General features: G+C 53.3%; 1 protein-coding gene across 1 annotated transcript in view; it reads right to left on the bottom strand.

Moving 5' to 3' along the window:
• CACNA1E (calcium voltage-gated channel subunit alpha1 E) overlaps positions 1-16,400 on the bottom strand; it is a 329,827-nt gene that overhangs the window by 59,826 nt on the left and 253,601 nt on the right. The window contains exons 19-25 of the mRNA XM_055582870.1: positions 13,177-13,233; positions 11,340-11,999; positions 10,636-10,946; positions 7,681-7,840; positions 6,380-6,509; positions 5,433-5,492; positions 4,566-4,672 (exon numbers count right to left, since the gene is read on the bottom strand). Of these exons, the coding sequence (XP_055438845.1) occupies positions 4,566-4,672; positions 5,433-5,492; positions 6,380-6,509; positions 7,681-7,840; positions 10,636-10,946; positions 11,340-11,999; positions 13,177-13,233 (1,485 nt within the window). The remainder of the gene's footprint in view (positions 1-4,565; positions 4,673-5,432; positions 5,493-6,379; positions 6,510-7,680; positions 7,841-10,635; positions 10,947-11,339; positions 12,000-13,176; positions 13,234-16,400) is intronic.

Genomic DNA, 16,400 nt, shown 5'->3' with positions numbered 1-16,400 from the left:
AGGAAGTCCTGACCTTACCTCGTGCCCTGCTATAATGGAAAATGGTAATGGGAAGCTTTCAGCTGCCCACGAGCCTGCATGACTCTGACTGATGTACAGACCTGCATCCAGGAGCAGAATTCTGGTCATTTTTAAACTGTGTTGAGAAGCCATCATAAGCCTCAGACTTACTATTTAGAATCCAACCCAGGACAGCTCGCTTGGTGACTTGACTTGAGCTGGTCAAGCAACATGTTGTAGAGCAATATCAATGACGAGGGGGAGGCGCCCGGGCTGGAGTGCAGGATCACAGCCTTCCCGTCCTCCCTCGCGGTCACTCCTGAGAGGCGGCCCCGCCCACCGCCTGCCCAGGAAGCCCTTCGCTGAACATGGACGACAGGAAGCCTGGGGGCCAGACAGCAGGGCCATCACTGGGCAGGATCCCACAAGGCTCATGAACTCAACCCGCATAGTGGACACAAGACCCCCCTACAAGGCAGCTGACTCTGGGCATGGCACCCGTAAGTGAGGGGCCCGATGTGCAGATACCCAAAAATGCCAAGGCTGGAACCATCTCTGCTTTCCCACCCAGCAAGATGGGAAGCAAAATCGATGGCAACAGGGTGTGAGAAGACTAGGAAAAGCGGTTTCTGGTCTTTTGGTGGACAATAAACCATCAAACAGGAAAAAAAAAGCAGCCCTCTTTTTCAAATAGAAAAAGATAAAAAGAGAATGGTTTCAGAGACCTATTCATTCACCAGACTTTTCTTGAAACCACAGGGAGGAAAAGGCACAGTCAGGACATTTATAGTCGCAAACACTCTGTCTTCACAGGGCCAAGAAGGCGCGGTGCTGTGAGGGCAGTGGGATGAGGGCGCCACCCTTGGCCAGAAGCCCGCCCGCCTCTACACAGGTCATCCGGCTTAGGGAGGGAGACCTGAGTGTTCTTATAAATGCTTTATAATGTAAAAGTGGACGGGGAAGAATGGAAAAGGCGCTATCACAGGTACCTTTCCGTTTATTTTCTTGTCCCCTGCTATGCCCACATGCAGAAAATAAACCCCTGTCCCCTCCTCCTCAAAAGTCAATAAAGTCCCCACGTGGAATTTGTCAAGTTTACATTATAAATAATTGCTTCACTTGATGTGCGTGGCTACAGAGAAGAGAGATTCCTTTCGGCCACTGCAGAAACAGCACATATGCGTCCAGAAAACATACATGGCGACAGGTGCAGACCTCTGCCGCAGAAGGGCTCAGCTCTCTCTGAGAATTCAGCTAGAGGCCATTCTCTCCCCTTGGTTTGGGGTGTTGCTCTTGGAACTTGGGCTGGGTTCTGAGAAGGCTCTGGCTGCCAGTGGTGGAAGGGATAGCAAGTCACTTCTGACTTCTGAGGAGCCATGGGAAGCTGTTACCATGGCAATCACCATCAGTTCTGCTCAAATTGAGCCTTTGTAGAAGCCTTAGTATGGTGAGGTTCAAGGGCACGGGGCCGGGGGAGAGAGAGGGCAGGAGTAATGTTATGTGAATGGTGGACATTCCTAGGGGAAAAAATATGGGAAGTGACAATAAAAGCTGTATCCACAGGGAGGGAGGTCCTTGACAAGCCTATAGAAAGACTCACATGTGGTTCCTGCTGGCCTGAGCCCCTGATCCCGCCACGCAGTGGGACATAGGACTTATTTCAATGTCAACTTACCCCAGGCGAGGCCCTCACTCTGCTGGCAGGGGAAACTCTGGCTAGCCCTACTGAAATGATGAGATAGCTGAATTCTCTGGGCCCTTAATGAGTAAAGGGAGGGAACAGAATTAGTAAGAGCGAGCACACAAGCAAGAGACAGCATTACCTGGATCCCAGCAAGCGTGATGAAGGCCAGAGGAGATGGGGAGTGTCCCATAAGCAGGAGAAAGGGGAGAGGAGCTATGCACGGCAAGCTTAGAAGGATGCTAACAAAAGAGAGAGTGTGAGCAAGTTCCATTTATACTTTGGAGAGAAATGAAAAAAAATTCGAGAAGTGACATCACTAAAAGCAAGTGATGGATCAAAATGCTCAATCCATCACATACGTGTGGATTCCAGAACCAGAGGAATCCTGGGGTCCCCTGCACTGTACCTGGTCTGAGAACCAACAGAGAGGCTTCGGCTCCAGGGCTGTTAAGGCTTCCCCCTGCGGCCAGCACCAAAGCTACCACCGCCATGTTTCAAAGAGGCAGAGAGAAAGAACAAGACAGATGACACCCCTCCAGCCCATCGTCACTGCTCTGGATCGGAGGAGAGACTGCTGCACTGTGGAGACGAGGCTGGCACGCAGGGAGCCTTCCTTTAACACACACCTCCTCCCCACTGGCACCAACACAGACCAGGTGTGTGTGGACGATAACCAAGTCTGGGAAAGCGGACGGTGTTCATCTTCAACTATTTGCATCCGTTATGCATCAACGTATTTTGCTGCGTATTCACACTTCATGACGTGATGGAGAATGGTAGCATAAGAAAGGGAATTCACATTTACTGATCACTTTGGGTCAGGCCCTGGACTAAGTGCTTGAAACACATCATTCTGTTTCCTTGTCAGAGATGAGAAACGAAAGTTAAATGGGTTAATACCTTGCTATGTTACTCTAGGCCATGAAGCTGGTAAGTGGAGGAGCTAGGCCTTCCTGACTCCACAGCCCACCCCCTTCCTCCCACTCTGCCCTGTGACCCCAGTGAGCTCTGTTCTTCAAGACGGGGTGGCCTCCTTTCTATATGCTTTTCTCTCTTTGTCCCTTATTTCTTCAAAGCGAAAACTTATTTTTACTGAGATCAAAACAAGAGAGAGCAATATGATGAATAATGTACACAAATGAATTGGTAAAATGAGATGGGAGCTTGACTTTAAAAACTGAGGGGTAAGATTTATCTCTAACAAAAACAGTGGATCTCCTTAGGACAAAGGCAGTCTTTGGTATTTTCTTCCACGAAGGAGGAGGAAGAGGAGAGCTAGGAGTCCCCTTAGCAGAGCCCGAGTTGCCTTTATTTTTATCTTGCTCTGACAGTCCACACAGGGACCAGATTGTTGGGAAAATACTTTTGTGAAATCTCCTTGGTAACAGTTCAGTTCAGTCATACAATCTTGTCCAACTCTCTGCAACCCCATGGACTGCAGCGTGCCAGGCTTCCCTGTCCATCACCAACTCCTGGAGCTAGCTCAAACTCATGGCCATCAAGTTGGTGAGTCCATCCAACCATCTCATCCTGTCATCCCCTTTTCCTCCTGTCTTCAATCTTTTGCTTCCTTGTGAAGGGCATGAGTGACTCCACGTGAGTCTACTGGGGTTAATACACTGGTGCACATGAGGACAAGGGACACTGGAGTTGTCCTGATGGCCAGCCCAGCTCAGGGTCACAAGTCACATTCAGCCTGGTTCTCCTTTGGAGGGTCCCCCCTGGCTGGGGCAGCAATGGACACAGTCTACTTCCAGGTTCTGGGAGGTCTTAAATTCTTAGCACACCTGGGGACCTTTCATCTCTCCTACAGACAGAGCACTCCCCTATTTCAGTCACTTGAGGAACATTCTTAACTCTTCTCCCATTTCTTTCTCTGCCAGAATGGATAGGGATGAAAGCTGGCAGTGTCTGGGGAGAAGGTAGGACAGATGATCCAAACTTGACCATTTGGACCAAGAAGGTCAAGTCTATGGAGATGCCTTGTTCCTTCCCTTTTGCAGCTGCCATTCAACGACAGCAGGTCCCACATGCTTTCTTTGTGCCCCATTACACTGTATAGCTCGTCTTGCCTAGAAGACTTGGCTTTTATTGTACTCAGAGGCTGGAGGGAATTCCACTGCCCCCCTGGGAGAGGGTGAAGCTGCTCTGACAGTGTTGTCAACTCATCTTCTGGGGCCCTCTACCCACCAGCTGAAGGAAAAGGCACTGACAGTATGCCTACTTCCTAGCTATACCCTGGAGGGCTAGGAGAGTCCTTTCCTGAATCAGTGTTCAAAAAAAAAAAAAAAATTCCCCTAATGTAATGAACATAGCTACCTGGATGGTTTCAGACTGTTTTCCTAAGTATGCTACCAAGGAAGGTTTGAAAAGTCTTTCCTTCAGGAGTTTCACATATTAACATGGTTCTTAAGTCCCTGGAATAGCTCTGCGGGACCCCTGCTCATGAGCAGAGAATCTCCCCACACCCAGGATTCTGTGGTCCCCAACTCTGGTCTACCTGCCTCATTTTTCTTTCAAGTGGATCCTTTAATGACAGAATTAAGAAATGCAAGGATACACCAGTTGTCCCTGGTCCCATCCTGAATCCATGGGGGAACACAGGTGACTGCTGTCCAGGCTCATTCATCTCAGCTCAAAGGGAGAAATGTCAGGGCCTTTGACTTCTCCCTGCTTTCTGTTTGCCAGTGCTCCTCATTCGGGGCAGGTTAGCTGAGGCTGTAAGGCTCTCGGGAGCTCTGTCGAGGGGCAACTGGGAAGCAGACTCCCAGGGCAGTATTCGCGGGCACCATTGAGTGAACCAGCCCTGGAGAAGCCCTCAGATCAGTCAGTCTCAGGAAAGAAGGAGGGAAGAAAACGGACAGGAAAAAGAGTTACTTACGCCAGAGCAAAGGCCACCAATGCGCCAACCACCACCACAAAGTCCAGGATGTTCCAAAGGTCTCGGAAGTAGGAGCCGTCCTGCAGAATCAAGCCCTGGTCTATCATCTGTAGGAGAAGGATGGGAATGGCCACCGATGAGCCCTAAGGTGCTGGTCATTCGGGCCCTGAGCTCTGGGCTCCGCATGGCAGTATCTCCACTGCCATTGCCTCTAACTCAACCCCACACGAGGATCCAAAGAACAGGAGGACAGGCCCCACAGGCTCTCTCCACTGAACTGTGAGGCCCAAGGCCCTTTTCAGAGCCACCAGGGTTCCCTTAGACTCCTTGGCTCCCAGCACCCCACCAGCCCTCCCTTTCATTAGTGGCTCAGAGCACCAGGCGTTACCGCATATGCACAGATGGGAACAATCCCAGATGGGTGAGGATGGGAACAAGATGTAAGTGCAGGTTGTGAGGGTGGCAGGGAACAGAGTGGAGGGCAGTGAGTATGGCTGGAACTATACAAGGCCAGGAAGATTCATCCCTACCTAAGCCTTGGCCGGGACACTGGCTCAAACCAGGAAGCATGATGACAAGGTGAGAACAGTCCCCACTCCTGTGGGACTCCCACTGCCTGCCTGGGAGGGACCTGACCCCTCCCCGGGCCATTCCCACAGGTCTGTGCCAGTCTAAGGAGAGCCACGTGGTCATGTCCTGCCACGACAGACCTCGCCAGGATCTGAGGCCAGAGGAGGGGTCAGCAGAGGCCTTACTGAGCTTCTGTCATTGGCCAGGAGGTGACAGCCCTGGGGAAGGCACTGTCCTAGAGGCACAGACGGGTGACCCCTCCAGCCCCAGAGTCAGGTGCACTCTAGTTGCTCTTACCTTTATAACCATCTCAAAGGTGAACACGCCAGTGAACACATAGTCAAAATACCTCAGCACCTGCAGGACACATAACATGGAGACCATCAGGCTACATACAGTCCTCAAACACAGGCTCTCCTGCATGCCCACCCCGAGGCCCACTCATTTCAACCTCAGAACAGAAGCTTGGAGTTATAACTGCTAATTGATGCAGGGAGGAGAGGAGCCATGGATGTTGCTGGGGCCGCATGATGTGGTGGCCAGTCCTCGGCCTTTCCCTCCCCGTGGTCAGAACTTAACATCTTGGGTCAGAATTGCCCCACAGATTTCTCCCCTGCTGGGATCCTAGTCAGTTCCAATCTTCCCTGCCCCCTCATCCCTCCTGTTATCCATCCTGGGCGTCCACAAGTTGTTTTAGCTCCACATGTAGAGCTGCAGGGCCCCAGCTTCACCCGTGTCCGTAGGTCAGACTGCACATCCAGCCCATGGATGGCGGCAGCTGTGGTTGAGTCAATCAGTCGTGCTCAAAGAGCAACCCCATGGAGTGGAGCCTGCCAGGCTTTTCCATCCATGGGATTTCCCAGACAAGAATACTGGAGTGCATTGTCATCTCCTGATCCAGGGGATCTTCCCGACCCAGGGATTGAACCTGCATCTCCGTTGGCAGCATTCTTTACCACTGAGCAACCATGGAAGCCCCTTTCAAAGCCCTGGCTGGCTCTCAGGGTAACACTCCACTGATGAGCATAAAGGTAAGCAGTGTGGTTGGGGAGTTAGGGTTGGGGTGGGGGCTGGTCGTGAAATGGTTCATACTTTGCCCCGAGGAACAGGACTGGGCAATTTCTTAAGCCCTTCCCGTCCTCCAGGAAGCTTCTTTAGTTCACTCTAATGTTGGAATGGTAGGCTCTGGGAGAGGGGAGCACCAGGGTACCATGGAGGCTGGCAGGCAGCCCCCGTGCACGCACTTTGTTGCGCTCTGAGTTGGTCAGGACGGGGTCCTCGGCCGCCAGGGCGATGCTGCTGGCTGCGATCACCAGGAGGATGCACATCTCGAAGTAGCGCAGGTTCACAATGTAGTGGCAGGCCCTGCGGATCCTGTGGGCAGCGGACGAGCCCACTGAGCCGGCCCCACTTCCCTCCCACCCCATCCTTCTGCCCCACCCCCATACACATCAGCCTCCTCCAGACAGCCAGGCCTTGGCCAGAGGAAGCCGTGGGGAGAGCAATTTAATTTCTCAGGCACCACCCTTGATTTAAAGCCCCAGTGGGGGAAAGTAATCAGATTGGTTAGAGGCTGCAGCATGCAAGCCAAGATACATTATCTGCTTGCACATCTGAGCCACCGTGGGGAGCAGCAGCCAGCATCCAAAGACACATGCTTGGGTGGCTACACGTTGCCTTCCACTGTGCCTCAGTGTCTACTCCCCACTGTACAGAGACTAGGGCATAGCAAGAAAATCCTAAGAACTCTGAAACATAAAAACAGACCTTGATTCTAAGATTCCTGATGAAAGCAGCAACTGGTTTTCCCGAGCCGCGGGTATTCCGATCAAAGTGACTATTCTATCGACTGACTGCATCCTGGCTTCGGTTGGCCTGACACCTCTTAGCCCAGGTTCCTTCCTTCCCAGGGCCATGCTGGAATACTGCCCACTTGGTCACTGAAAGCCTTCTTGTCTTCCGAGACCCCGAAGCTGGTCTACGTATACATCTTGCTCACTTCCTGGGCAGAATGTGGCTTCTCTTTCAACATCCCATCTTTTCTGAATCTAACCTTCCAGATTCTTCCTTGCCCATCCCATCTCATGGCCATGACACTGGTCTGAGGAATACATCCACTTCAAAACTGATGAGCAGGGCAGCCAATGGATGACCCAGTTATCCTAAGCTTCCTATTCTCAGCTCTGTCCATCTCTGGAATATTTGGTGACACATCCCTAATAGATGTCCTCCCTTCCCAACTTCCCCCGCAACCTACTAACCAAAGACTAGATGAAGGGTCCTTTCCTCTGACATTGCCCATGTTGTTCTATCCTAAATGACTCTTTAGACTATGGGCACAGAGTTCAGAGGCTGCTCATTAATTCCATGACCTACCTCAAGTAGTGAGCACCCTGGAGGCTTTCAGATATCTGGCCATATTCCACCAGGAAGGCTCAGGAGGAAGACTGGACCCTCATCCCTCCATCCCATCATCCTGCCCTGGCTCAAATCTTGGCTCAAAACCTCCAGCACCAAAGGGAGGTGGCAATGGAGGATGTCTTACGGGTTGGTAGTGCTGAAGATGAACATCGAGCTGTGGGGCACCATGGCCTTGCCCGTCTCACGCTTCTCCTTCTTCTGCTGCTGCTTCTCCACCTCCTCCTCATCCTCTCTGATCTCTGCCTCTTTCAAGGGACTGGCTTCTCCATCAGTCTTGTTGCTGACTACAAGAAGAACGTGTGGAACTCTTCAGAAACCGTGCTACATGCAGAATGGTGCCCTTCATTTTCCACTGGGGATGGGATGAGAAGGTGGGAGAGGGAGCTAGGTAACTGCCCAGCAAGGTGCCTGTGAAGGTCAGGGTGTCTGTTAAATTGCACCGAGTGAAGCCCAGGCTCTCTTCCTAGCCTTACCCCTTCCCTAATTTCAGGTGTAGAGCCTTTTGTGCCACATAAATAACAATCATGTTTCCCTAGGTAAGAGAGAATTGTTGTTTCTCTTGTAAAATTTACAAACTTACCTCTATCTAAAATCTGGATTCTTTGTATATATTTACTTAGGGCATTTTTCATGTTGGTACACCTGAATGGCATATATTATTATTCCCCTTCTACAGGTGGGAAAACTGAAGTTCAGGAAATTCAAGGACCTCTCCTAAGCTCATACAGCTGGTGCTGTGCTTAATGGCTCAGTCGTGGAGGATTCTTTGCGACCCCATGGACTGTAGCCCACCAGGCTCCTTGTCCATAGGGATTCCCCAAGCAAAAATACTAGAGTGGGTTGCCATGCCCTCTTCCAGGGGATTCTTCCAACCCAGGCATTGAACCCAGGTCTCTCGCATTGCAGGTGGATTCTTTATCATCTGAGCTACCATGGGAAGCCCAAAGAATACCAGAGTGTGTAGCCTGTCCCTTCTACAGGGAATCTTCCTAACCCAGGAATTAAACTGGGGTCTCCCACATTGCAGGCAAAGTCTTAACCAGCTGAGCTATCAGAGAAGCCCCTTACAGCTGGTATACATTCCCAATGCAGAATTCTATCTCCTTTCAATAAAACCACACTGCAATGGAAGATTTTAAGAAGCCATGACTCTGTCTGTGGCTGCCCTTCTGGCTGCTCGTGTTCTAGTCCTGATTAACGCAGAAATGAAAATGCAATATTCGTGCAAAGATGGGTCTATGACTTCTCCCAGGATTGAGAGGATGAAGAAGCAGAGACCAAGGGGGGCTGCTGAGCCTCTACCCTCAGTTTCCACGTGAAAGGCCCAGTGCGGGGTGAGTGGCAGAGAGGACAAGACCATCAGAGCGGGGCAGGGGCACCTCTCTCACATTCCCATTCAGTGAATGGTTCTGGCCTGGAGCCTTGTGTAAATAGCAAACCTCCAAAGTCCTGACCCCTTCCAGGTCCTTCCAAAAGGTGAGTCATTCAAAGTGTCCAAATCCCCTCTGATAATATGCTCTAACCTACAACCAAGGTCAGGGATTAACCCCAGAATGAGAACAGAAGAGGGTCCAACTTTCTTAATGTTGTGTCTCATAAGAGTATGTGTCAGCTGCTCAGTCGTGTCTGACTCTTTGTGACCCCACAGACTGTAGCTAGCCTGCCAGGCTCCTCTGTCCATGGAATTCTGCAGGGAAGAGTACTGGAGTGGGCTGCCATCCCCTACTCCAGGGGATCTTCTCGACCCAGGGATGGAACCCAGGTCTCCTGCATTGCAGGCAGATTCTTCCCTGAGTCACCAAGGAAGCCCAACCCTCTTTTATGAGACATACACTACTATGACCCTCGAAAAGAGGGTCCAAAAACACTTCCTTATTAGCGCACAAAACTAAACAAGGCAGCAGGGGTTACTGGACATGTGAGATTATAAAGTAGTACCGGCATTCCAAAGAATACTTTGAGATGTATTTCACTTGAGAAGGTGAAGAAATGGAGACAGAGCAGTGAGAGAAAGAAAAACGGGGAGAGAAGACTGCTTTGTGAAAAGAAAAAAATATGGGAGGAAAAAAGCAAGAGCGGAATCCTGTGGTCACAATTCAGTGCCAAGGGGACAGATGGTGGTGGGGTTATGTAGAGATGAGTGTGGGGTTGGGGCAGGGATGGGGATGGGGTAAGTGCTTTGGGGCTGTGTTTCCCTTTAAGGTCTCACAGATGAATATCCACCACCTCCGGGAACTGTGAGAGAAAGTGTGACTAAGAGCTCCTAGGAGAAAGAGGGTCAATAGAATAGGAGATTCAAGAAATGTTAACACAGAGGAAGGTCTCAGAGGTCATCTGGTTCAATGCTCTCACTTCACAGATGATAAACTGAGGCCTCAAGAGAGACAGGGCTTTTGGAGGCCACGTGCTGAGCAGAACCAGGGCCAACATGGGCCCGCCTGCCAGCAATGGTCCCCTAACTTATCAGGTGGCTAAGCACCTGGGGGAGGGGCGGCCCAGAGAATATGCCATCAGATATCCACAAGATAAACTAAGTAGCTGAATAGACAAAGGGGTACAGAATCACATGTGATCTCTCTGAAGACTCTGGGGCTGCCACGGGCTGAACGACATTTTATGGATAAAACTTAAGATTGAGAAAATTCTAGCTTAGTTCTCTTGCTGCTGCTGCTAAGTTGCTTCAGTCGTGTCCGACTCTGTGCGACCCCATAGACGGGAGCCCACCCGGCTCCCCTGTCCCTGGGATTCTCCAGGCAAGAACACTGGAGTGGCTTGCCATTTCCTTCTCCAATGCATGAAAGTGAAAAGTGAAAGTGAAGGTGCTCAGTCGTGTCCAACTCTTAGCGACCCCATGGACTGCAGCCCACCAGGCTCCTCCGTCCATGGGATTTTCCAGGCAAGAGTACTGGAGTGGGGTGCCATAGGGCTAAAACTGCTGCTATTCTTTCATATGTTGAAGAAGGGTTCCATCCCACTGGTGGGGTTTTCCCTGCAGCTTTCCTGGGATGACTCCAGAACCATGCCTCCCCCAGCCCCGGGTGGGGGGTGTGGGGGAAGGGGGCGGGCCCTGTGTTCTCACTGTGCACCACGGTTGAGTCCACCAAGGGGCCCACGTCGGGGATGGTGACAGTGAGGCTGGTGCTCTCGGTGGTGGCCTTGTCCGTGTTGGCCGTGACGCAGGAGAGGTCGGGCTCGCTCTGGCTGACCCGGCCCATGTCCAGCTTCACGTCCCCCAGCAGAGCCTGCTCACTGCTGCCCTCCGGCTCCTGTTCCGTCAGGGCTGCGTCCTTCCCCACGTCCAGCTCCGGCTGGGGTGGGACAAGGGGTGTGTCGGCTGCATCCAGGGCGCCTGCCAGCCCGGAGCCTCTGGGCACCATCAGGCTGTTGGTCCTGTGAGGACAGAGGAGAAGACAGTGCTGCTCACATCGGGAAGCGATTCTGAAACGGCTGCTGTGCCTGGCGAGAGGGAAAGGTGGGGGGAGTCCGCATGGCCCTGCTGGAGAGCACGTGGCACCTGCTGTCTCCCTCCTCACCAGGCAGAGGAGCTGAGGTCCACCGGAGCGGCATCCATTGGCTTACTCCTGCACATCGTGCCCTCCCCACTCCCAACAGGGGATGCCCTGGTTTCCAGGGGAACAGATCTCACTGCTATTGTATTGACACATACTTTGTAAAAGATGCATTATACAAAAGGGGAAAGTGAGGTTCAGAAAGGCTTACATTGAAGAACCCCTAAGGCGGGCCACACTGTCTGTCTCCAGGGCACTCCTATATTGCATTTACCTCCGTAAGTCCTGGCATCGCTCTCGCTGTTCCTCCTGGATCATGGGTTCTTTGCCCCCGTGGCCGGCCCTGGGCTCATGGTCCCTCTCCCCCTCGCCGGGCACAGCTTCGTCCAGACTCCGCTCCTGGCTGGCAGACCTGCTTCTGGAGGTGGAGGAGGGCTCCCTGCCGTCGGTCCTGACGCGGCGGTGCCGGCTGCGCCGCTGGCTCTGCCTGTGCCGAGCCCGGTCCCCGAAGGTCACCACCGTCTCCCCGCTGCTCACCTCCGGCTGGGTCGGGTCACAGTTCCCGTGACAGGGCCGGGCCAGCCAGGGTGGCTCCCGTTTGCCCAGGGCCAGGGGGCTCCTCTGGCTGTCCAGGGCGCTCGCCAAGTCCCCTCCGTCCCCCTTGAGGGACCCCCCGCGGCTGACACGCTCTTCCTCACACTTCTCCAGCCCCAGGCCCAGGGCTAGCCCCTCGATGGCCCGGGGTCTCCGGTAGAGGCTGGGGTGCGCGCTGAGCGGGTTGAGGGGGCTCAGCGGGTTGAGGGGGTTGAGGGGGTTCATGGGCGGGGCCTCCTCCTTGTTGAGGGCCTCCTGGCTGGACATCTGCATGTGCCTCCTCAACTGGCTGGTTCGCTGCTCCCACACGGACATGTGATGCCGGCGCCTCCGCTCCCTCCTGCCAAAGGGGAGAAGGTGAGGGCGAGGTCAGAACAGCTGGCCAAGGGCCGGGGAGGGCGGCCACGGGGGCCCAGACCAGCCCGCAGCGGCCAGGGCACAGGGTCAGGGGGAAACACACGGTGGGGAGCAAACGGGAGAGCCCAGGACCTGCAGACAGGAAGCACAGAAAAATGCGAGGGGCCGAGTGGGTGGCTGGACCAGTGCCCCCCAGTTTTGTGGGGTCTCCCGCTCTGATCCCTGCCCTGAAGTAGCTGAGGAGGGGCGAGGGCAGCCCAGGACCGAGTCCCGGTGGCCAGGGCCTGCAGACAGTAGTACGAAGGTTGCCAGGTCTTCACTCCCTGCTCCCCTTTGCTTTCAGGGCATCAACCTGTACTCTCTCTATGCACGGCAATGGCCCTTAGTTCAAGGTCAGAGGCCTGCCTTCCTCCTCCTCTCCCTCTCTTTCCCTTTCCCATGCCAGCCCGGGAGAGCTAAGGCTGAGAAGTACAAGGGCAGGTCCTATTAAGGGAGACTGACGACAGCAGGGAGCAGACCCATGTTACAGAAAGTCTGGGCATGACCCTCGCAGTGATGTGGTGGGGTCTCTTCCACAACCACTGATAAAATCCAAGGGTCTCTATGTCCAGGGACCACGAGCAGCTCATACTCAAAACCATCGCTGAACAGTTCAGCTTGGAGGCCTAGCTGACCATTCACGTGGCAGCAGGAACACTCAAACGTGACACAGGGTGGGCTTCCACGGGTGGTGGAAGGTGGACGCTTACACCTGCACGCCCGTGTGCCCGTGGGCGCACCTCTAGAGCCCGTGCAAGGGATGCTCACAGGTGCCCACGCACATCCTCATTGGGGCCCACACGAACTGTCCACAAGCGCCCGCATGAAAGGCACCCCACTGGCACAAACAACCCACGCTGACACATGTCCACTCACGGGCCACACGGAAGAGCACACTGCACACGGGGTCACATACCTGAGACGCACACTGAGAAAGGCACACGGTGGAAGGTGCGGAGGGGCAGATCCACAAACCACGTGCACGGAACGCACACGCACACGCCACGGCCCACACGGACACGTGCACGCCCACGCCACTCTGTCCCCGGCAAGGACAAAGACACGGTGTCCCCGCACCCACACGTAACCACTCACAAACACGCAGACCGGTACACACATACAGGTGGCTGCTGCGTGGCTCCCACATCGACATGTGGTGTCTTCTCCTTCTGTCTCTTCTGGGGAAGAAAAACGGACAGGTTCAGTTCACCCCCACCTCTAGGACCCGCCAGCCCCACGGCCACCAGCCGATCTCCAGGGAGAGGCACAGAATCCCCTAGGTGCCTGCTGCCCTCTGTACACGCCCAGCCATTAACTCTCCAAGGGACTGGCCTTGGTTCCTTGCTGTGTGCAAACATACTGATCTAATATATTGAAGCGAACATGCAGGCACGCACAGGGTTTCTCAGTTCATAGAAGCTTTGGACGCTCAGTCATCAAGCCCTGCTGGCACTCAGGTTTCACCTAAGTGTCCTTCAGAGACCTATTCTGGAAACCCTGTAAACTTGGATGAAGTTCATTTGCTCCTGATCATATCTAGGATATTCACAAAGGTATGACTTCCCAGCTCATCCCTTTCATCTCACACAACATGCAGGGAACAAATGCTCTAGCGTGCACACCATTGGCCCGTGGCCAAAGACAGGGCCATCGCTCTATGGGCTGCCATCCGCATACCTCAGGATGTGAGTGGTGCCCCCTGCACGTGTGCACCGTGGTGGCCCTGGCCGAAGGCCTTGAACACTCTGTCTATTCAGCTGGGTAAAGCAAGTATTACCCTTCCTGGCCTTGTGCAGGGAAAAATCTCTTCTACACACACACACACACGTGCTATGTCCTTTCAATCACAAGGTCAATGGAAAGTCAATGGTAGGGAGAGGGCATCACCCACAAAGGCAAACAGGAAAAACGGAGCTGTCAGCGCAGGGTCAGTGCTCAGGTGGAGAAAGACATGTCTGGGGCACTTGTGGAATGAGCCTGCCCCAGTTCCTGGGGTGACAAACCCAGTCTGGCCCAACGGACCCTGCCTAGACCTGGGAGGTTGGCAAATGTGGCTCCTTTCCTGATGAAACTGACACCTGACACCCACCCATGGAAAATACGCAAACTAGTGTCGCTCAATCGCCATGTCCACATCCGCAGAGCAGCCTTGGTCCACGGTGGGCAGGAGGAACAGAGGCAGCTGGTCTGAGCCTGGAGAGGCCCAGGGCACAGGAGCACCCCTGGGCTGGATGTGGCCAAGACTGTGGAGATGCCTGTGACTAGGTCCCCAGCATCCCTCAGCATCAGTGGCTGCCATGCACGTGGGGCAGCCATGCCAAGGGGCATGGTGGCAGAAAGAGAAGCACACACTCTAGACAGGCAGCATGCATGCCCACCAGGAAAGCACCTTCTACCAGCTGTGCAGTGATACCTATGCAGTGATAGCTCTACAGATATGCATGAGACCTGGGTTTAATCCCTGGGTCAGGAAGATTCCCTGGAGAAGGAAATGGCAACCCACTCCAGTCTTCTTGCCTGGAGAATTCCATGGACAGATAACCCTGGCAGGCTACAGTTTATGGAGTCAGAAAGAGTCGGACATGACTGAGCGATTAACACTTACACCAGCTATTTGCAAATTCTCAAGTCGTCACACACTGGCCCTCCAGAAGCACATGTGGAAGAGGGTAAATACGTGGAAGAATTCTCTGCATGCTCACAAGTGTGCATGCACACATACACACCCACACAGAGGCCAGGCCAAAGAGAAAACCAACCTCTCATTTCCACACAAATCAGATCCACACTTCAAACTTCACTTCCCCACTTACACATACAAAGATCCAGATTCACATCCCATCACAACCATTAGTACATCTTCAACATTCCTGCAATCACACAGAGAAGCATCTCCCCAATTTACACGCATGTGACCTCACACACACCCTACAAGGACCATGTGGACCAGGACAGGTGGCTGGTATTCTTCCTTTCAAAGATGGAGAAACAGGGACTCTGAGATGCTAAGAGGGTCTCGCTTTAAGGTCACAGCACTGAGGGACAGAGCTAGGTCTAGCCCTTAGGTTTTTTGGTTTGTAATAATGTTCTAGCCACCACATTCGCACTCAGTCATATAGTCCAGAAGTCAGGGGTCTGGGCCTGCATGTCCAAACACACTCTGTTGTTCAGCCAGCTGCAAACTCATCACACCCAAAGCCTGTATCTCTGCTCACCTGGGACGGTCACAGCGCTCCTCCCACCTCACTGTGCCTGGATACGCACGCAGCTCACTCCCTACGGCCATGCCTACCAGCATCTCATTCATTCTTTCATCCCATAAATAGTGAGTTTCCACTCTGGGCCAAGCATGCTTCCCCCTCATATCTCCAAACCCACTCCTCCTCCAGGTTTCCTCATCTCAGGAAATAGAACCACCCACTCCTAAAGTGGCAGCCAGCTCCACCCACCAGCATGTTTGGATACCTGTGTGTATTTATTTTTAGCCCAAACTCATGAGTGCAGGGAAAGTGGGGTAGAAACTGCTCGAGGCTCAGAGAAAATTCTAGGGAGGAAGGAGTCGTTTCATCTTTATCGATCTTTAACGAATTTTGGAGCGGGTTTTTTTCCTCACTCACAGAGGAGGGGCCCAGAGGCCAGGCCTGCCTTCAGTTTTGAAAGGCGAGAACAAGAGGACAGCGATGCAGGTGAGGCCCCACACATAACTCTGGGATGTCCCTACAGGGCGAGGCCGAGGACACTGAGAGCCTTTCACATGAGCTCTGGGAAGGGAAGGGCTCCTCGCTGATCAGTTTCAAGTAACAGATGACAGGGTCTGGGTCCAGCTGGACACAGGTCCAGCTGCCAGGTGCCTCAGACCCTCCCCAGACATACCCCAGGACCCCGCACACAGTCCTCATGTGGGCCCAGAAGCACCAACAGGAATTCCGTGGTTCTGTGGTCAGCCTCTCCCCCAAGGTCCTTCCCCAGTGCCATGCAGAGGTCAGCCACCCAAAGGGCCCCACGGTCTGCTAGTTCCACCAGCAGCCACCAGGGCCAGGCTGGATCCTCAAAGAGCGTCTACACTGGCTGCTCTAATGTATCACCCCCTATTTTCTCTCTAATCCACTCCAGCTGGATTTTGTTCCCACTGGGCCATGTACATGGCTCTCGTGAAGTTCACTAACTGTTAATTTTGCCAAATTCAATGCCCCCTTTTCTGTCCTCATCTCATGTGATCTTTCAGTAGTCCTGAGCTCCTCTGTCCATTTCTTCTTTCCAGAAGCGTGTTCTTCTCCATGTCCCCAGGACACCCTGCTCACCTGCTCTCCTCGTGGGTTTCTCCTTGAACACAGGGTGCTCTCTG

This window comes from Bubalus kerabau, chromosome 5 (genome assembly GCF_029407905.1).
Source record: "Bubalus kerabau isolate K-KA32 ecotype Philippines breed swamp buffalo chromosome 5, PCC_UOA_SB_1v2, whole genome shotgun sequence".
Taxonomy (NCBI): domain Eukaryota; kingdom Metazoa; phylum Chordata; class Mammalia; order Artiodactyla; family Bovidae; genus Bubalus; species Bubalus kerabau.
The sequence above is the reverse complement of the archived record's forward strand: the minus strand, read 5'-3'. Positions and strand labels throughout refer to the sequence as shown.